Below are 23,122 nucleotides of genomic sequence, written 5' to 3'. Positions count from 1 at the left end.
TCCATTTGTGATCCTTTTAGCCCAAGAAATTTTTACGCAACCCAGGTATATAGATATATAAAATAGGTATACAAATCAAACATTTACTGATAATAAATCATAATTTCATGACCCCACCTCCAATTCAGTTATGTGATCCTATAAGGAGTCAAGACCCACAGTTTAAGAAGCTTCAGATTAGGAGACTCCTGCATTTTCTTTTAGCTCTCTGGATGCAGATGGCATTTTCCTTCCAAAGTTTATTGAGTTTACCTCGGATCACTGAACTGCTGAGAAGAACCATTTCTATCATAGTTGATCATCACATAATCCTACTCTTTCTGTGTTCAGTGTTTTCCTGGTTTCTCGTTTTGTTCAGAAATTAAGGGTTCTTAATCTTTGTTGTATCATGGAGACCTTTAGAAACTTGATGAAGCCTGTGGGTCACTTCTCAGAGTAATGTTTTTATATGCAAAAAATAAACTACAAAGGAATCATACATACAATTATGAATGTATATTTTAAAACAAGTGCATAGATATCGGTTAAGAACCTCTCATTTAGTCTAGCCTTCTTCCATTTTTCATATGAAGAAACTGAGACTTGGGGAGGTTAAATGACTTCCTTAATTAACAAGGGAATAAGCATCAGAGGCAAATGAAAATTCAAGACCTTAATTTCTGTTTTGCTTTGGTCTGTAGGGACCTGAATGAAGTGTGTGAGTGCTCAGAGGAACCTTCTCGACTGGCCACAGCTGTGCATAGATGGTACTATCAGGTGAGGCTACCTTTGGGGTATGGCATTAAGCACTGGTTCAGGAAGAGTCAAGACCAGGCTGCTGGGTCTGCTCATGTTATGTCCCCATCCAAGACCTGACCAGCAAGTGTTATTTTCTCTTCCTTGACATTGCCACAGTGTTATACCAAACATTTCCTAGTATCCAACTTGCTGAAAGAACTTGGATATCAGGAACTATTTTTCTTTCTCCCTGGAATCTATTTTTCTCACCAATCAAATGAGAATGTTTTTTGCATAATATTTGGGGATTATTTTTTTTAATGTAGCACATCAATCCCTTTCCTGTGGACAAGGCTTTTGATAATGATGACAACACCAGCAAGGTGTCTCAAAAGTTTTAGTGCACTAAGGTTACATTTCAGTGTCACATTAAGGCTTATATATTTCCTCACAATCCTATAGGATATGCAGTTCAGGTATTTCCTCATTTGACAGAAGAGAAAACTGACCCCTCAGAGAATTGGAGTGATTAGGGCCAGGATCACACATCAGGTTTCTAGTGACAGTAAGGGAAGCTTAGCTGGTTAGGGTATCATTCCAACAAATTCAAGGTAAGGTAATTGGATTTGCATTTGGAATGAACCTTGGGAATTATCTGTTATGACCTTTTCATCTTATAGGCCAATTAACAGTAGATATATATTAAGCTTTTACTCTGTGCTCAGCATTATGCTATATCCTAAGTATACAAAGACAAAAGAAAAATGATTTCTGGCCTCAAGGATCTTACATCCTGTTGCATCCTGGGCTCCATCATCATTTGGTTCAGTTGGCTTTGTGTGATCTACACCATATGTAATCCATCATCTTGCTAACATATATTGATCACAGAATCTGAGATAGGAGGAATTATCTGGGGTCTTTTAGTAGACTTGTACCTGTTCAGGAAATTGCTGTGTGATGTCCATAACAAGAGGCCATCAGGCTCTGTTTTAAAACCCTCACAATTCAAGAGCAAACCCACTATCTTCCAAAGCAGCCCATTCACTTTCACGTATCTCTCAGAGTTAAGAAGCTTTCCTTCACATCAAAGCTACATTTTCCTTTTTATAACTTCTAATCATTGATCCTAGCTTTGCCTTTGAGAGTCAGGTAGCACGTGTCCAGTCCCTCTCCTGTGGACAAGGCTTTTGAATGCAGAAAAGGTACTATCCTATTGGATAGTGGTCTCAAAAAGACCGCAAGACCACAATTGTGGATAATTCTGAGGAAACTATCCCTACAATTAGGCAACAAACCAAAGCCCAAGCATGACCAACACCAAAATCTCTATTCATTCTAGTCAGTGTAATAATACCCTGACACTGACCTGTAGTGATATTATCTTAGTAGTTGAATTTCCCACCACAAAATTTGAGATTCAGTAGACCATGAGCTACAAATTGTATGCTGGTCTATATTTCCTATCATTGAGCAGTTTTTGACTACACATAGCTTTAAGATGTAACCAGTGGCTTAGAGGATTTTGTCCTTCAAGGAATTCAAACTCTGAACTCTCATTCTGAAGATGGAACTGAATCCTGAAAAACTGAGGGAAAACAGCTTTTTCTCTCTCTAATACTGGATCAGAATATCCTCACCCTTGAGAAAGTTGGAGATGTAGCTATAATAAAACTAAGATATGGTTCAGGTGGGGATAATAGGATCCCTTCTAGAAAGGTATTCATTTTACAACATGAATATCAGGTATAGGGCAGCTATTTATTTCCTCTTGCACAGATTATGATTAAAATACTAATGATTCACAGGATTCTATAAACAAATACAGAAACATATTCAAGCTCATCAACTAATAAAGGAAATGAACTTGGGATTGTGCCCTATTCTACTTTTGGCAGGAACCAGGAGCTGTTTCCACCTGAGGAAACCTTATAAGCCAATTAACTCTCTTCAAGGTGTTGGGGGATATTTCAGAGCAGCGCATGGTAGCTGATTCTAGTCCAAGGTTCTATATAAGAGCCTTACAAACAACAACAAAAAGAATTGAGATGATCAAAAGAGAGGGGTAGACATTTTGCCAAGCTGCTTGGTCCTCTCACCAGTTCTTGTTATTTTATTTCTCCAGAACTCTTGGGAAAACCTCCTGGCTTCCGGCAGATATGACACAAAAGATAATTTCACAGTCATTTATCAAACTTTCCTTCAGGACACGGATCTTTTTCTTTTCCTGGTGAGTGCTCCTTGGGCTCTACCCTGATAGATGAGAGAGTCCAGAGCTGGGAAACACTTTAGTGATCAGTCTATGATTCTAATATGAAATATGAGGAAGATATTTGGCCAAGTCATTTGACTTTATTTCTTCTACATAGAGTTTAAGTGCTGGGGTGGGTGGGTGGGGAGATGTTACTTGTATATATTTTTTTCAGTTTTGTAAACTGAGATATTTTTGAGTCACTCAATCTCTAAAAACAGATTTCAGAGCACTAGCCTATTTCAGGAACAGTAAAATATGATCTCTTTACTCTTCATAGCATCATAATTCTAGGATTGTAAAGGACCATAGAAACCAATTAGGCTCATTAAAAAATAATGCTGACACAAGTTTTTTTAAATCTGTAGTTTTCCCATTCAACATTGATTTTTAAAAATCAACAATAATTCATCTATGGGCATCAAATAATATGAAAACCTGCTTTAAAAATAAGTTATTAGGCATACTCTTCTAAAATAGTGGTCATTGTTCAGTCTTTTTTCAGTTGTGTCCAACTCTTTGTGACCCCATTTGGAGTTTGCTTTTGCAAAATACTGGAGTGGTCTGCCATTTCCTTCTCCAGCTCATTTCACAGATGAAGAACTGAGGAAACAGGGTTAAGTGACTTTCCCAGGATTACATAGATAGTGTTTGAGATCATATTTGAGCTGATTGCAGACTGGGCAGTCTCCATTGCACCAAATCTAGCTGCTCTTAAATGTTACAATAATTTAAAAATCAAGATAAGATCAATTCTACTACATGAGCTATTACTGACACCTGAAAAGTAATTTTTTTATTATGTATCAACTTTTAAAATCCTCTGTAGAAATTTTACATAATATAAAATTCTTTATTATGTAACTTTTAAAATTTGTGACTGTTTCACTATAAGCACTTAAACATTAAGGTACATAAACTAACAATTAAGTAGATTAAATGCTTGCATAATATCTAGAGCATTGGAATGAACTGGTTGAATTGGACCTATGAACTCTGTGATCCACTCATAGTTGCCTTTATATCCTAGGTTGTTTATTTAGTAATATGTCAGTTGTGTTTGATTCTTTGTGACCTCATTGTTGGGGAGGGGCTTTGGCAAGGATATTAGAATGGTTTGCTATTTCCTTCTCCAGCTTATTTTACAGATAAGGAAATTGAGGCAAATAAGGTTAAGTGATTTGCCCAGGATCACACAGCTAGCAAGTTTCTGAAGCCAGATTTGAACCCCTAAAGATGAATCTGATAGATCAATAGCATCCTGTCTGCATTCCAAGGTCTGAAATGTCATCTGTTGTATGTATTCTTTTTCAGGGGAACCAGGCACCCAGCCACTTGCTGAACAAGTCATCAGTTGCACTTGCCTTAAGTCTCTGGAATGGCATGGTGAGTTGGCACTCTTGTCCTAGAACTGTGGTGTGGGTCCAGAGGCATTTGCCGTAGACCTAGAGCCAGAGGGGGAATATGTACGGCTACTCTATACTTGTCTCACCCCACCCCACCCCACTCCCTCCAATCAATTTACCACTGGTTGCTATAGAGAAAGCCGATGGGCATTCTGTAGATTTGACCCCAGCAAGATGCCATGTGGAGCTCTGCCCAGGTCCTGGCTGAAGCTATTTTCAGCTTTGGGTGCTCTGACGATTTTGGGCTACTGGGGGGGTATGGGGGAAGATTGGGGAGTGGTGATAGAACTGAGCTACATTTCAGAGATAGTCTCTTCATTCAAACTTCTTATGAGTCTTGTATAAAGCCATGATTTGCCATATCTGTTTGACAAAGTCCTCTCAGTGCTTTGTAATCGGACACATTTTATTCTGGCTTTGGGGCAGCCTATAAAGTAGCAATCCTCCTTTGGATATCTTAAACCCATTCTTCCCAGAAACTCTCAGTATGTCACACACGTAACCTCCCAGTGGAGTGAACAGAGCAATAGAATGAGAGTTCTACTTCCAGCTTGGCCATTTGTTAGCTGCACACAGGGGCCAAGTAAGCTTCAGGCTTCTGACATGGAAAATGAGAGGAATGGATTATTAGATAATCTCCTAGGTCTCTTTTCCAGCTTTAAAGATGTATGATTGAGAACTACAGCAACAGTTTTCTTTATGTGAAATAGGTGCTTCATAAACACTAATCCAACTGATTGAATTGAACCTATAAGCTCTGTCATCTGTGCTGAGTTTTCATAGAACCCAAGTAATGGCTGGGATTCATGCTCCCAAATTTAGCAGGAGGTGGTTGTGGTTCTGGTTGTTCAGTTGTTTCATATTTTTGATCTCAGTTGGGCTTTTCTTAGTAGAGATACTGGAAGGGTTTGCCATTTCCTTCTCTAGCTCATTGTATAGTTGAAGAGAATGAAGCAAATAGGGTTAAGTGACTTGCCCAGAATGACACAGCTAGGGAGAGTCTGTGGCACCATGTAGAGACCCTACGTGAAGTCACAGGACCTCGGTTCAAATCCCAGCTCTGATTCTTACTGCCTGTGTGATTTTGGGTCACTTAATATGTTTCTCCCTCAGTTTCCTCTTCTTTAAAATAATAAGTTTATTCTTTATAGCATCATAATTTCATCATAAAACCATGATTTGCCATATCTGTTTGACAAAGTCCCCTCGGTGCTTTGTGTCAGACACATTTTATTCTGGCTTTGGGGCAGAGTAGCAATCCTCCTTTGGTTGTCTCAAGCCTATTCTTCTTAGAAACTGGGAAGCTGGTCTCTGAGTTGGCTTGCATCTTTACATCTGTGATCTTATAAGAGGGGAGCTAGGTAGCATAGTAGATAAGAATATTCGACATAGTCAGGAGCACTTGAGTTTCAGTCTACCCTCAGATATTTACTAGCCATGTAGCGGCTTTCAGAGACAATTTTCTTTTTATCAAACTGTTCTGTCATGAATTTGGGAAAAGAAACAGACTGATGAATACTTGGCAAGATGCTTGCTTTAGGCTGTCAGGCTTCCCCTTCCTGGCTCTCCCAATACCCCCCCCCCCAATCTTGACCAGGATTATGCATTATGGTCAGAAGTCTATGTTCCTCACTTAAATTTGAGCCCCGACCTCAAGCCTTTTTCTCCCTGAGATTCACCAGATTTAGGCAGAGTGCTGCTGGTTCCCATTTTTCCCTTTTCCAAGCTGCTCTATTTTTAGAACTCCAGTGACAGAAACATGTTTTTCTTCTCCCTTGATTTAGAGAAAGGCCTCCCTCCTCCCAGCTGACTTGGTAGGCTGACTGATGGGAACAGCTGCATTTCGACATGTGTCAACCTGGATGGGGCCTGAAAAGGGAATCTTGGGGGGGGGAGGAGAAAAGTTCCCACCAAGGCAGCCAGAGTAAATGAGAAACACACTGCCCCTGGGGAGAGGGCTTGGATGTCTTACTAGGGTGAAATGTTTGGCGGCACAGCTTGCCTGATAGTCTTTTCTGTTGGGTTTCACTGACCTTGGCTGGAGGGAGAAATCTGCTCAGGAAAACCCTGCTGCTATTAACATGCCATATGACCCTGTACTCATTTTCCAGGCCTGAAATACTCAGGCAAGGACTGCCCCTCATGGGCCCTTATAGTTCATGTCTTGCCTGTCACCCTGGATGGGAAAAGTGTCAATGATGCTTATCACAAGCTCAGTAAACTACCACCCTCCTCCTCCTCCTCCTCCTCCTCCCTCATTTTTTTCCCTCCTTCTTCCCCCCTTTTTTTCTTTCTCTCTCTCTCATTTCTGTCTTTCCCATCTCCCCTTCTCTGTCTCTGTGTATGTCTTTGTGTCTCTCTCTTCTCTCTTTCTTTTTTTTTTTCACTGTTCTTTGTTTTTTTCTGTTTTTTTTTTTTTTTTATTTTAATAGCCTTTTATTTACAGCTTATATGTATGGGTAACTTTACAGCATTAACAATTGCCAAACCTCTTGTTCCAATTTTTCACCTCTTACCCCTCCACCTCCTCCCCCAGATGGCAGGATGACCAGTAGATGTTAAATATATTAAAATATAAATTAGATACACAATATCTCTTCTCTCTTTCTCCCTCTCCCCTTCTCTCTCTTCTCTCTTCTCTGTCTCTCTCCTTTCTCTTCCCCCCCCTTCTCTAAGTGTTTCTTTGTCTTTGTTTCTCCTTTAAATTAAGATAGAGATTAAGTGATGTGCCCCAAATCATGCTTTTAGTAAGATGTCAAAGGCAATATTCAAGCTCAGATCTATCCAGCTCTAGTCCAGTGCTCTATCCATTGGGTCACCTTGCTATAGTACCAGCCTTAGAGTCAAGGAGACCTCAGTTCACATTTTGCCTTACATACCTATTAGTTATCTTATCCTAAGCAATTCTCATAACTTCTCTCAGCCTCAATGTCCTCATTTATAATATGGAGATAATAATACCACTTACCTCCTATGTTATTATGAAGATTAGATGAAATAATATTTGTAAGTGTCTGATATACTTTAATATATCTATCTACTTAATATTACCTACTTATATTAATAAAAGTACATATCATATTTATATTACACATGTAATATACTTTAATTTACTTAGCTGTTAGCTATTATTTTTGCACTGTCATTCTCTATGCCTAGAATATCCTCTCCTTCTTTGGAGACAATTTAGTTCAAAAACATTTATTATATAGTACTATACACACACACACACACACATATATATATATAACCAAGTTAAAAAAAACATGGAATAGTGAATTAGTATCCTAGAAGTCATGAAGACCTGGCTTCAGTTGCTCCCTCTGACTTATATTGGACCAGTTACAACCTTTCAGTGTCCCAGGAAACTCTCTAAGATGAAAAGTTACAGATGAATTTTTTGATCTGAATTGATAGAAGGAGTTTCCATATCGGGAATTTCTCACCCCAGTGAAATTTCAAGCCAGGATCCCTCCAAAAGATATTTGGCAGGCCACAGACTATGAAACAAGTGAGTGTTAGATTGTTGAGAGAAAGAAGAAGGCAGAGTGAGAGTGGGGTGAAGTTAGGTGAGGGGCCATCCCAGAGAACTGATTATTCCAGCCCATTTATCCTCAACACTTATCCCCAAGAAGTATCCCACCAATCTTCTACCAGTCTCTTCACTTCCCATAAGGCCTCTGGGGAGGGAGCCATAGTAATACTAGTTATTAAGTTAGGTGATGAGTTGGGATTTTTTTCCCCAAGACTATTTGAATTCAGTTTACCACTAAGGGAAATGTAAACCTTCCTCACAGATCTGAGTGTCATGTGGTGAATGAAGGTCTTGGATGAAGTTTCAGTCAGCCCCTTCTCCTTCATTCCCAACTTTCCTACCATTCACTAGACCATAGTCAACACCATGAGAAATTTGAGGAAAGGAAGCCAAATGGAAAAGACATGGGCCAATTAATTCTAATTCCACTTCGTAAAGTTACCAATTTAGAGATGGAAGAAAATTCAGAAGCTTTTTAATTCAACCACTTCATTTTATACAACAGGAAACTGTAGCACACTGAGGTTAAGTGGCTTGCTCAAGATCACATAAGTAGTGAGGGTCAGAGATAGGATTTTAATTCTGACTTCTGACTCCAGAGACTGGTATTCTTTCCACTACACTATACTGTACATCCATAAGACCTAGATTCTCATTCTATTTCTCCATTATTAAAATTTGGGTGAATCATTTAATCCCTTTATGCCTCAGTTTCCTCAGTCATCAAATAAAAATATCAATAGCTTAGTTTTATATAGCTCTGTGACAAGAGAGTACTAGTAAATGTTTACTGGCTCTCTTAAAAAAAAATTACTCAGGAAAATAGCCTCTTTCTGGTCTGTATTCACACAGAGGCTTGGTTACATTTGGTATGTGAGTAGGTCTCAGGTCAAGTGGAGAATGTAATGGCTTTTTATTCTTCCAACTTTTGTTTTGTGCTGTTGTCATTTCTCCATAGGACTATACTATTGGAACCCATTTATTTGCCTCTTCTTTTAATTAGATGTTTCAGGGCTAATCAGAAGAAGGTTAAAGTTCTCTTCCCTTTCTCCTTATTTACTGGAACATGGATGTTACGATAAGATATGTTAAAATACTCTTTGAGAACCTGGTTCTGGCTGAAGCTAGAGGGTCTAAACTGGAAAATGAAAGGGAAAAGGCCAGATAGAGAGTTTTATTGATCTATCAGTGGCTCCCAGCTCAGCATATGCTCTTGTTCCTGGGACAGTAGGAATTATCTACACTGCTGAGGTTAAAAAAAATGCATTTTTATATTTGACTAAGTACAGAAAATAAAAAGATAAAAGGAAAAATGAAATTCACCAAACATTTATTAAGCACCCACCATGAGGAAGGCTATCTTAGAACAGGGGCTCTAAACTTTTTTGTGTATGTTATGTCCTTCTTTAGCAGCCCGGTAAGTCTATGGATTCCTCAGAACAAAGTCTTAAATGCATAAAATAAAACACAGGTTTACAAAGGAAACTATGTTGAAAAATATTTTTAAAAAGAGACCAACATGTATACTTACTGTGTATCTAATTTAAATTTTAATATATTTAACATCTACTGGTCATCCTGCCATCTGGGGGAGGGGGTAGGGGGGTAAGAGGTGAAAAATTGGAACAAGAGGTTTGGCAACTGTTTATGCTGTAAAGTTACCCATGCATATAACCTGTAAATAAAAGGCTATTAAATAAATTAAAAAAAAAATAAAAAGAGACCAAATTCATAGACCACAGGTTAAATACCCCTGATTTAGTGAAGCAAAAACAAAAAATGAAATATTCCCTGCCCTCAATGAGCTAGGGATTATGACATGTGCAAGTAAATAAGTACAAAGTTTATATGAAATAATACAAAGTAATTTCTAGATTATGCTAACAATTAGATGGAAATCATCTAGCTCATTCAGATTTCTTTAAATTATTTTATTTCCATGTCCTTCCCTGGTGGAGGAGCTTAGTTAGTTGGTTATTTGTCCTTCATTCTTGAAAAAAACCCAACATCAGGCAGGTGATGTCATGACTTGCAAGTGAATTGGATTTTTAAGTGAGGATGGGCTGAGCAAAGTTACTAGCCTCACTCTCTGTTCCAAAGTCATCTGGGTACAGTGGCATGATATAGATCAGGAAGACGAGAAATGTCCCTGAACACAGTGGGAGACTTTGGCCTTTTTAAACAGATCCTCAACAGGTTTGACTGAGGAAACACCCAGGCAACAGTGATAAAGGCTAGGTAAAAAATGAGATAAAGAATGGCCTCTTTTAAATCGACCTGAGAAGGGGAAAGATTGGATTTGTGGCCAAAGCAGAAAGTTACTGTTTACATCATTCTGAGCCATCACAGCCCAAACAATGACCCAGAGAGGTTCAGGTTGGGATTTACTCTTGACCAATCAATAAGAGCCAGAGTGATCTGTAAACCCCAAGATATCTTGTTAGGTTTAAGCAATAAAAATTTGTATTCCTTTGGATAGAGCACCCAACATAGCAACCCTATGTTGAGAGAGGGAGAAAAGGGAGGGGGATAAAGGAGAGAGGTAGGAAGGAAGTAATAATCAGTGAACTGTCCAAAATTCCATCAGGAAAATTAAAGAGAAAAATAGTAAGGGCTTAGATCAATAAACTAGATAACTAGCTACAGATGATTTTTTAAAAACTTAGCCAAAACAGCTATAATGAAAACATCAGTGCTACCAAATATCACCACGTCCCATCATCACAACAGCACTGCTTCAGCTAAAGAACATTCTCTAGTGAAGGCCAAGGCCCCAAGCTCCTAAGGGGTAAAATATGGGGGCTGTACTAGGAGATCCCTAAGTTCCTTTCCTTTCCATTCATAACATAATGTGATAGTTCCATAGCATATGGTTTCTAGAAATGGATGGGTACAAGAACTTCAAGATCATGAGTTTTTCCCCTTTGGCTGATGGAAATATTGTGGTTTCAGTCATGTTTTTTGCTTTCTATAGAAAGAGGTCAATTCAGTTCAATTCAACTACATTAGGAACCTACTCCTTGCAATATATTGTACTGTAGATACAAGGTGAAAAATGGCAGGCCATTAGATAACTGTAATTTAACTTAGAATGAGAAAAGGTCATTAGGGGAAATCAGATGGAGAAGCATAGAGCCTGGAGAGGGAGAAATCTCTTCTGGCTTGGGAAATCAGGCACAGTTTTGTGAAAGGGGTGATGCTTGATTGAAATCTTAAAGGAAAGAAGGCAACAAGTTATTTTAAAAAGAGTGTAGGATTAGGAATCTGGCCACTTGGGTCCAATCCTGGTTTTAAATCTTAATAGTTGTAACCATAGGCAAATCATTTAATTTCTTTCAGCCTCATTTTCTTTCTCTATAAAATAGGAATAATAATAATGACTTCATAAATGCTATCTGGTTGATTGATTAACTAGTAGGAAGAAAACATTGTTAACTACTTGAGGATGACATAAAATGTGAACTAGTATCAGAAAGATATGTGGAGGGAGTCTTCTACAAAAGGAAGATATCATACCCAAATACACAGTCAGAAGAGGAAAGAACAAAATTGGCAAACAGATATTTTAGTTTGACTGGATGCATGAAAGGAGTAGCATAAAGTTAAGACTACAGAAGTAGAATAAAGCCACATTGAGGGCTTTGAACAGATTGCCCCAGACAATCCCAAAATATGAGTGTTTTCCCTCCTGGAATGATTAGGATTGCCATAGAGTAAATTATATATAAAATATATAGCACTATATAATGCTACCCTGCGAGGTAGGTGGCACAATTGAGGTTAGCCCCATTTTACAGATAATGATAATAGGACTCAGAGAGGTTAAGGGATCCATCCAATCACAAAACTAGCAAACGTCTGGAATATGAAGTCAGCTCCCTCCTTATTTCTCCATCAATGTGACAATAGCTGCTGGGAGTTGCAATCAGCAGTACCCTAGATTATGTCAGAACTAAAAGACTCTTGAGAACCTTCCATGTCATTTTCTTTTCCAGATGGTTCCCACAAGAAGGAAGGAAGAGTTTTTCCAAGCAAGACAAAGAATTCCTGTCAAGTGTCCTACCCAGGTAAGCAGGAATTAGCCGAGATAAGGAATGGATCTTGACAATTTGGAATGGTGGAGTGTTTATACCAAATGAGCTTTGTAATTGCAAATGGCAAGGCAATTCTATGTGTCACTGGCCCATTTTCCGTATTAGTGACCTGGAGTACCATATTTTGACAGATTCTTTTCTCTTCAACATCAAGAATGGCTTTATAAAGGCCTCTCCCAATCCAGAGTTTTTAACCCTTTAGGGTTCCTTCCATTTTCATACCAGGAGGGAGAGGTGATGAGCAGACCTAATAGAGCTCATCTCTAGTTTCACAAGCTTTCCCATGCTGGCTACCTGTGTGAAGGCATTTCATTTTCAGACTTTTTACTCTAAGCTGAAGAAGAAGTGAGGGGATGGATTGTTGTGGTCAGGAGAGTGGGGGCAACTTGAGGACGTGATTTTGATGATATTCTTTAAAAGCTCATGAACTGAGAAGTGGAGAGTCTTAGAGTGATTTCTGATCTGGTCCCTGAAGAGCAGCTTCAATTACTATTTATAAGTCAGTTCTCTTCTTGGTATCATAGTCTGTAAAATGAGACTTTCATGCAGATTTTTTAACACTTTGTTGACCTATGATTTCATCACTGTGGGTACTCCTTTCTGATAAAGATGACATCTTCTTTGATTTAGTAGAAAATCTTCAAGAATTGCTATAGTCCAAACAGTCACTACTCTTTATTAATCTGATGATGAGTTTCTCCATACTTAGTAAGAGTGGTCCTAGGATGATGATCCTCAGATCTATAATCTGATCTGTCCTTGAAGATTTTCCATTTGGATTAATGCTTACATTCCACTGGCAAGACCTACAAGAATCCAAAGCCATTTATCCTTCTCAGAATAAATCATGAAAGTGGAGGTATAGGGTCATGACAAATCAAGATAATGACAAATGAACACAAATGATGTCCCACCACTATAAAGCCAAAACACCTTCCCTGATGTTATAGCTGTTTTGACTTGAGATCATCTGCAGGTCAATGGAAGCTCTAAACTTCTCCTCATAATCTTAGTTTCATAGTCTCTGAAATGAAAGCCTTCCCACTGAAAACACACACACACACACACACACACGCACACACAAACATCCTATTTCTCCCTGGCCACTTCCATTTTGAATGTGGTATTTATTTCATCTACATCTGTGACTACAACACCTATTTTCTTCTGGCAAACAAACCCCATTCTGCTTGAAGGACTTACTTCAGCTGAGCACAGCCACACCAAAAAATTAACCACTTTTACCTCAAATATCCTCAGTACTTAGCACCAACTTTATACCAGCATCTATCTCCATGCTGTCACTTACATAATTTTTGAGAAAAGATAGATTAATGCTGTTAATGTGTGATGTTAATGTTTCACATTAGAATCGGTCAAACATTTCTTTTTCATCAAGTAAGTAAGTAAGGAGAAAAACTGTGTCCAAGTTCTCAGATCACTTAGAAGCTGGCTAGGCCAGCCACAGGTTTTTAGCTTTATAGAAGAGAGAGTCAGGAAAATTAAGGAATTTGCCAGAGGAAAATGCAAATGTATAAAGTAGTACCTACTCTTCAGCTTAGCAGAGGTTCAGCTAGATAAGAATTTTCTGCAGGGCCAAAAATTTCCCGTGTTCAACTAGGTGAAATAATGGATTAAATGATGGAAATTGTCCTGGGTCACTGAGTCTCAGATACTTACTAACAGTATGACCCTGAACAAGGCACTTAACTGTGTCCACTTCTATAAAATGGAGATAACAGCACTTACTGTCCAGGATCAAGTAAGATAATATTTGAAAAGCACTTAGCATAGTGCCTGACAAATGGCAAAAGCTATATAAATGTTAGCTATTATTATTGATATTTACAGCTGGAGGGACAGAAACTGAATTCTATGAAATTATAAAAACAAAGTTTGGTCTTAAAGAAAAAAGTTAAAGATTCACTTTCCTATCTCTGTAGAGATGAAGAATTTTAGATATGGAATACTACATATACTATTTGACTTGTCTATTGGTTAGTTTTGTTGAGCTATCTTTTTTCCCTTTTTTTTTTGAAATTCTTTGTTACAAAGGATGACTCTTCAGAAGAGAGAGAGAATATATTGGGAAATGAAGGTGATATAAAAACAAAATACAATAATAAAAATATTTTAAAAAGATATTGTAGAGGTTAAGTTGAAGGAAAAAAACAACTTACAATTAGGATCATTCCTCAAATAAAGTCACTTTTGGGAGAACTAGGAAAAATCAACAATAGGCAAAGAAACTTGCCGAGCTGATTACATCTGGAAAGATAGATATCTTACTAAAGGAGACAGAACTCAAAAGACACATTGGGCAGGGTTGGGAGAGTGCTTGGGAAGCCCAGTATATTGTTCTAAATAAAGATACCATAGTCCCATGTCATTTGGGAGCATCAGGATACAGTATTAATCAATATTCTAGAAAAGGAAATCTCTCAGAGAGACTTTATTCAGCCTTCTATATGGAGGGGTGCCATGACAAAAAAATGAAAGAGGTTCATTTAGTGCCTAGAGACAATGTTGTCTTTGTACTCAAGATAGACAGAGTGCAAAGAAGAATAAATGTCATCTTTCCAAGAAAATTGATGGCTACTGTATAGGAAAAGGTAGTGAATGTTTCAGTCATCAAGCAAAGAAGGATGTTACATATATCTCCACAGTTGACAAGGAGTTGAGTTCCATGATAAAGCTTAATAGCTATCAGGTTTATCCTTATTTGGGGGTTATTATTATAACATATATTGTTTTTCTTCCACAGGAACATCCTTATCTATTCACCTACAGAAACAGTGATGATTCTTCCATCTTAGCCAAAAACGACTGGAGGATTTGGGTACTAAATATTCTTTTGTTTCTTGTGAATACACAAATGGAGCAACTAGGTAGTATAGTAGATAGAGCATTGGGTTCATGTTCATGAGTTCAAATGTATTCTCAGACATTTACCAGCTATGTGATCTTGGGCAAGTCACTTAATGCTGTTTGCCTCAGTTTCCTCATCTGTACAATGAACTGAAGAAGGAAATGGCAAACCACTCTAGTTTCTTTAGCAAGAAAATGCCAAATGGGTCACAAAGAGTTGGACACAATTGAAAAAGGACTGAACACATGCAAAACAAATACATAAATTCTATATAAGTGCTAGATCTTTAGAGCCTGTGGAAAATCCTCTGCTTTGTTCTTGAAGATCTAGAACTTCCAAGTCCATATTATGATACTAGAGTGAGACCTGAAAGTGGAAATTGTAGGAACTTTGACAGGCTACTTTTCTTCTCTTGGCCTCCATTTCCTCCTCTGTAAAATGGAGAGCTTGAACTAAGTTTCAGGGGTAGTGGTGCCTATGGATATATATATAGAGAGGGGGGGGGCAATGTATGTGAATCTGGATAGGAAAAGTCACATCTTTATTTTCACTAACATCTAAATGAAATTTAGCATTTCTTTTAGTTAAAAATATCGTTCCGACCATCAGACTGCCAAAGCAGTTCTGTGACATGATAAAAAGATTAAGAATCCCTAATGTGGATTATAATATAACAACTCATATTTATCCCTTTCAGGTTTGCAAAGCTATTTCCTCATAACAACTATAAAAGAGGTGGAATAAGTATGGGGATGTGATGAGACAGAGAGTTGTTGAGTCAATTGTTTAATAACTAACTAGAGTAGGGGAAGTAGATGTGGGCTAGATTTCTAAATTTAATCTGCATTTTTAGAATTTTCTCCATCATTTTTTAAAATCTATACAATTAACAAAATAACCCATCATTCTTTTATTTATGACATTTGACAATTTCTGAAATTTAAATGAGAATAATCAAAATTTAACAATCATGTCTTACAAGATTCTGTTCAAGCTGACTCCAGCACATCACTGCCCAACTTCCCTCACTCACACATGAAGAAACTTTTCCAGGCTAACCATAGCTAGTGAAGTCAGGTGTTAAATATATCTTTTGACTCGAAGCTCTTTCCAGGATATCACATTAATGTTTTTAAAAGAGCATCAATGATGTCTCATGGATGCTAAAATCATAAATCTTAATCCAGAAAAGAACTGACAGGGCATCTAGTCCAAACCCCAATTTTTACAGATGAGAACACATAAAAATATGTTATGAAAACATATGAAATCTGAGAAGTGAAGTTACTTGCTTAAAGGAACAGAGATGGCAAGGGAAAGAGCTGGAATTGAAACCCAAATCCTGTGACCCAAGCTGAGTTCAATTCTTTTTCTGCTTGTACCCCAACGGAGATACACTCTATCTCACCAACTTTGTGGCCTGGAAGCCACTCTTGCTTGCCTTATCCCTATTTTTGTAGGGCCAATTGTCCCCAGGCTTTTCTGTCTGAAGATGGTCATGATTCTAAAATAGAAGACTTAGAAAGGTTGGGACAATACAATAAGGCGCAGAACTCTTAACAGGAAGATGAAAAAGGATTCCTAACTGCAGCCCTCTTTAGCCACACAATTATTCTTAATCCTCATTCCTGCCTTATGGAGTCCCTTGGTAACCCTTCTTATTCACTTTTCTTCAAGAAGTGCTATTATCCTGGAAGGTCTAACTGAAATATGCCTCTAGATAGGACTTTATTCCCAGAGGTGACCTGATCCCTTTTCTAAATAGACTAGACCCTCATTAGCTTATTTAGAACTAGAGTGAGACTTATTTCAGCCAAGTGTTAGAATCTGCAATGTATTTAAATTAGCTTTTCAGATAGGCTTTATAAGCCCTTGAGCCCCCCAAAATTTCCTCACCCTGGAAAATAACAGGGATAATGCATCATCTGATGAGGAGGGCAACCTGAAAGATGAAAGAATATACTTCCTAAAGAGTCAGCCTATGTATTGTTTCATTCTCTCCCCCACCCCCAAACCTGTTTCCTTTCAGCTTTGCAGCCCATAGAACTGTGCTGATTTGTATGGATATTGAAAGCCATGGTCCCAAACAGGGAAACTTCTATGTCCATTCAGTCTTCTATAGTAAAAATTTAAGGTCATATTGCATTTGGGTAACTATAAATGTTTTGGGTTATTGCAGATAAAAGAAGGAACAGAATTTCGATGTCCTGATATGACTCCCTCCAATACGGTGCCCACTTCAGGTAAACACACCTCTGGAAAGTATTTATAAACACAATGAAAACCTGAATCTGACCCAAGCGAAGAAAATGACCTTTCCATATTCATTAGTAATGATAATAGGATCATAGGTTTGTAGGTAGAAGGGACTTCAGAAATCATCACAAATAGGGAAACTGAGACCCAGAAAGGTAACTTTCCCAAAGTTACATAGATAACAAGTGGCAGAGTTGGAACTTGAACCCTAGTTCCTTGCATTCCAAATCCAACAAACTCCACTCTATCTCTGGATGCTAATAACAACTCACATTTATATAGCTCTTTAAGGTTGACATCAACAAAACACTTTAAACAATTATTTCAGTTTATCTTTTTTCTCCCTTTTCCTTTTCAGTTCTATATAGACTGGATTAGATTGCCATGGCTATCTTTCCAACTAAGTTTTATTGATTCCTCCTGTTTTTACATGATAATAATTTTTGGAGAAAAACTACCACCAACAACCCTTGCTCATTAAACCTTCCCTCCTGACAATATATTTAAGAAAAATACTTACTATTGTGATTCTTCTCCTCTTCCAAATCTGGCAGCATTCTCTTCCAGCAATCTCCTATCTCTGCTGAGAGAAGAGAGTTATGTTTCATTATCTTTCCTCCAAGATTATTATTGATTTTTTAAACCACTGGTTGAGTAATGCTAGAGAGTTGTCTCAATAGTATTTAGCAATGATGTCAAAAATCAAACAGAAATGCTAACTCACATATAGGGGCTGTGGGCTACATAATGACTTAGAAAATCACATTAACATTATCTGTGTTAATATATTCTTAATGGATTCTAATGTATTTTTATTATTTTGTTAAAATTTTCCCAATTACTTTTTAATGTAGTTGAAGCAGCACTGAGGAGTGTTTCAAAGTATTTGACAACTCTAGTTTATAGGATGTAAGAGTATAAAAGGTGTCTAAAGAATCATCATTCAAATCTTGCATTTTATAAGAATGATCAGGTGGCTAAATGGATAGAGTGCTAGATTTGGAGTCAAGTTTGAATTTGGCTCAAATGTCATATGAACTCATCTAGCCTTATTGTAGCATCTCTGCCCCATTAGCCCAGTGGCCTTCCCCAAGGTTAGAAAAGAAGAATGAACCTCAGTTTCTTTATCTGTAAAATGAGGATTATACCTTACTCCTAGGGATGTTATAAGGATTAAGTGAAATAAAATATGCAAGTTTCTTTGCCAATCTGGCTGCTATTATTAATGAGAAAGTGAGAAATCAGTAACAATATATTTTTTTTTTACCATGTATAGGGTACCTAGCTAGGTGTTGGAAATAGAAGTAGAAGCCATGTCCCAGACCCATAAGGGGCTAGCAGTGTTGGCCTAATCCATGGGATCATGAAAGCCAAAATCTAGAAGTGAAATTGATATGTCCAATCCTAAAAATACCATCAGAGTTCATGAAACCATGGAACCTACATGGCAATAAAGCATATATTTTTACAGATTGGTCATTTTTACTGCTTTATGTTGGCACTAGATAAGGATAGTTTGGTGATCTATGAAGGTTCAGAGAAATTTAATTTTCTTAATGGAGCATAAAGACAAGAGAACATAGTCATGGCAACCCACCTACACACCACTAAATGTTGGCTCATGGGCCATCTTCAGGTTGCATTCCATAGCTATTACCTTCCCTCTTAGGAAATTAGAGAATTTATTTCTAACCTTGGGGAACTGCTGCTGGGCTAAAAGGGGCAGTGATGCTTCAATACAGTACTCCCTTCTCCACCCAGAGGGCTTCTCTGTCTGGGACCCAAGGATGTAGTTGGATCAGATTTAGTCCTGGGGAGCCTTACTCTTAATCAAAAGATAGAGGGTGTTATTTCCCATTCTTTGGCTCATTAAATCCCTATTTAGATTCCCTGGGGGAAATATTTACTTACATCATACTTAGGCCTAATGTTTTCCCAAAAAGAGGGAGTAAAAAAGGTATCTTTTTTACTTGGTGTCTACTATTGCTGAGATATGGGATAGGTGATTTATTTACACAGACATATATACACATAGACACACATGTGAAAAGACAAACATAAAAGACTGAACAAACTTGTATTAATAGAACAGGCTTCAATAACTAAAGTTTTAATTACTATTACAATGTTAGGAAGCTGCTACTTAAACCTCTTCAGAACATAAATTAGCAGGACTGCTAATTAGACATATATTTCGAAACAATTCCCAATACATCTGCTGGTAAAACAGTTTAGCTCAGGTCAATCCTCTTGTTAATGGTTATCTTCTCCAAAGCAGAAATTTCCCCTGCCATCATCTAAGAGCTCCAATCCAATGGAACCCAAGACTTCTATAACTCGCAAATTCATAACTATCTTCAAACCTGAAAATAATCATCTCAGAATACTTGTTTGCCTAAAGTCAAGAAAGAACCACCCAAAAGAAGCAATTCTAAACCAGGCTCAGGTTTGCCTAGGTAGGATATAAACTTTTGATGCTAGGTGTTCATGGCCATAATGTAGCTGGGGGCAGAAACCAAGGATAATGGCACCTTTTGCTCTACTTTACCCCTTGTTGAGAAGCAACTCAAAACAGTCCTGACCTGATTTGCAGTTGGAAAGGGATAGAGATTAGGGCCAATGACATTTCTAATGTCATCATTAACTAACTCTTTTCACTCCAGAGACAATAAAGGAGACTATTTTGTTATTTTAAAGAAAGCCCATTAGCCCAGAATGGCATATCCTTATAAGTAAGCTCTAATATTTAATTCAACATCAGTAATAACAACTCAGAGCATTGACCTCTAGAGGCCAATTCAAACTTGTCATGCAAATAAGAACTCATTCATTCATTTCTTCATTGAACAAACAGTTATTGGGCTCTCTTTATAGGTCAATCACCTCTCTGGGCAATACAGAAGAAATTTAAGATGGGGGCCCTTGTCTTCCAGGAGTTTACTTTATCCTGGGAGATAAATGAGTCTAGGAGCAATATCTCTTCTTGATAAAAGACAGATATCAGAGACTAAAGGTTAGAGGGAGGATTTATACTCAGATCTCTAGGTTTAGTAACTGTACCTTCTTTCCTTAAGGAAGAAGTTGGGTTGGGTGGACAAAAGAGAGGAAACAAGCATTTATTAGTGCCAACTACTTGAGGACTTTATTAAGGACTTTACAAAAATTATCTCATTTGATAGGACTTAAAGAATTAAAACCTTAATTCTTTAATCCACAAGACTGTATTCTCCCAGTGATTTAATAAGAGATACTTTTTAATTCAATAGTCACCCTTCTTCTAATCTCATTTCCCTGAAAGTACACTTTGGTTGCTTACCTAGATCATCTATGTCATAAGATGACAAAAGTAAATATCAAGGCAAGGCAGAGCAGTTTCCTTCAGATAAGATATGAGTCTCTGTCCTTATCTGACCTTGATAATGCCTGACATTTGACCATATAAAATGTGAGAGAAATCTCAGTACTTGAAGATATGAAATACTCTGGTGACAGGTGTTGATAGAATAGATAGATGGACACATATAAACTTGTCTGGTCACAATGAATAGGATCACAGGAGCAGAGCATTCCAACTATCCCTTTTTGTTAGGGACCCTCTTAATACAAATTAAGGAACCCACCTTGTTTCCAATTTGGCTTCAGACACAAGCTGTATAACTCTAGGCAAGTGACTATACCCCAGTTTGCCTCATTTTCCTCATCTATAAAATGGGGATAATAATAGCAATTAGCTCCTGGGTGGTTGTGAAGATTAAATGAAGATATTGGTAAAGCACTTAGCATGGCACATAGTAAGCATATAATAAGTATCTGCAAAATCTAAATCTAAAAATCTATCTAACAGTAAAAAAAAAAAAAAAAAAAAAAAAGCCATAGTGAAAGAAACACACTGAATTTCCCTTTGCCCCTTTCATTCTTTTGCCGTGGACAAATGTGATATTTTTGTTAGTGACCAGTGAAAGCATGACTCTCAAGATTGGATAAATAGCTCCATGCATTGCTCAGCATCACCCTTGACTCTGTCATCATTTGAGCTTAGCTTTGCACCTTGTTTAATTTTAGTAAGGTGGAAATAGGCAGTGTTAAAACAAACAAAAACAACCAAAAAAAAAAAAAATTAAATTTGGTATGAGAAAAGCTAAGCTTGAATTAGGACAGCCAGGTGGCGCCATAGTGGATAGAGCACCATCCCTGGAGTCGAGAAGATTCAGCTCCATGAGCTCAGATCCAGCCTGATACATTTACTAGCTTGGTGACTCTGGGCAAGTCAGTTTGAATTTGGCTCCAAAATGACTTGCTTTCTTACCTTGCAAATTACTTCCTCTATCTGAATTTAGTTTCCTCATGTGTATATTATTGGTCAGTTTTTTTAGTCATTTCCAATTCTGCATGATACCATTTGGGGTTTTCCTGGAAAAACTATTGGAATAGTTTGATATTTCCCTCTCCAGCTCATTTTACAAATGAGGAAACTGAGGCAAACAGGATTAAATGACTTACCCAGAATCACACAACTAATAAGTGTCTGAGTCCAGATTTGACCTCAGTAAGATGAATCTTCCTGATGCCAGACCCGGCATTTTATACCTCCTAACTGCTCTTTCCTCACATGTATTGTAGTTAAAATTCTTTAAGGTTTGCCTACAAAGCATTTCACAGACCATATATTATTTAGTCCTCACAGTGATCCTTTAGCAAGGTAAGTGCTATTGCTACTCTCATTCTATAGATGAGGAAACTATGCTTGGACAGTTTAAACAATTTGTCTCAACTAGTGTCTAAGGTAGAATCTGAACTATGGCCTCTGACTTCAAATCTAATTGACTTCGAACGTTTCTGAGAGGTTAGAAAAGATGATTCCCAAGATTCCTTTGAGCTCTAAATCCTATAATCAGTGTCTTGCAGAGTGGAGGCACCTTTTTCTTTTCCTTGCAGGTTGTTATAGATGTTAAGATAAGGACTTTTTAACAAATACTCTTTTGTAGCTTTCTTATCTTTAGAAAATGGTTTCCAAAGAGCCTGTTTTCACTTTTAAAAACAGAAACTGGCAGTTTCCCCCAAATGAACAGCATAACCTGACCTGAGTTTTACTTGGAAATGTAAGCTCTGGGAATTTGAAGTGGATTAAGTCCTTGTCAAACTGTACTGCTCATTGCAATCCATCTTAGGGAGTCATGGGTACTTTAGGTGGTTTTATGAACCAATGGGTTCTTTGCAAATAAGACCTCAATCATTTTATGATGAGAGCAAAAATGAATGTAAGGATGATAAATGAATATTTTAAATTAAAGTGTTTTTACCTATATTATCTCATTTGAGCCTCTCAGGAGTTGTGGGATGTAGGTGCTATGGACATTATCATTAATGTCCATTTTTTTCTCTACTTTCTTGTAAATTTTTTTGTTTCTCTGCTGCATATCTTATTTACTTTATTTTTCCCCCTCTTTCTTCCTCACTCTCCCGAACAAGCTACAACTAAAGAAAGATAAAATTGTGTGTGTGTGTATATATATATATATATATATGTAGATATGTAGATATATATGTAGATATATTCCTACATACACACTCATAGATTCACACACACACATACATACATGTCTTTTCCTATCCTGCTGACTCTTTAATTAAATTCTGCTCCATAATTTGCCTTGCTATTACTTAATCTTCCCCTACCTAAGGATCCCTCCCTTGTCTTCTTCCCTCACCCTTTGTTTCTTCATCCACCCATCACTCCTTCCTTTATCTCTTTATAGATTTTGGAAGATGGTATATATGTAGTGTTGCCTGTTGAACCCATTCCTGATGTGAGAAGGTTTTCAGAACTACTAAGTACTCTAATGCCTATGCCTCTTCTTCTTCAACTCATTTGTATAACATGATTACTATTTTTACCTTAACTGCCAATCTTTTGAGTTACCCTATTAGTGATGTGAATCTTAAACAAATAGCATACATTTCCCATGTAAAAAATAACATAAACAATTTGTCCAC

The 23,122-nt window shown here is 37.5% G+C and overlaps 1 protein-coding gene across 1 annotated transcript in view; it reads left to right on the top strand.

Moving 5' to 3' along the window:
- PLB1 (phospholipase B1) overlaps positions 1-23,122 on the top strand; it is a 208,047-nt gene that overhangs the window by 52,997 nt on the left and 131,928 nt on the right. The window contains exons 12-17 of the mRNA XM_031951326.1: positions 681-756; positions 2,843-2,947; positions 4,283-4,354; positions 11,905-11,976; positions 14,768-14,842; positions 17,052-17,115. Of these exons, the coding sequence (XP_031807186.1) occupies positions 681-756; positions 2,843-2,947; positions 4,283-4,354; positions 11,905-11,976; positions 14,768-14,842; positions 17,052-17,115 (464 nt within the window). The remainder of the gene's footprint in view (positions 1-680; positions 757-2,842; positions 2,948-4,282; positions 4,355-11,904; positions 11,977-14,767; positions 14,843-17,051; positions 17,116-23,122) is intronic.

This window comes from Sarcophilus harrisii, chromosome 2, assembly GCF_902635505.1.
Source record: "Sarcophilus harrisii chromosome 2, mSarHar1.11, whole genome shotgun sequence".
NCBI classification, from domain to species: domain Eukaryota; kingdom Metazoa; phylum Chordata; class Mammalia; order Dasyuromorphia; family Dasyuridae; genus Sarcophilus; species Sarcophilus harrisii.
The sequence above is the reverse complement of the archived record's forward strand: the minus strand, read 5'-3'. Positions and strand labels throughout refer to the sequence as shown.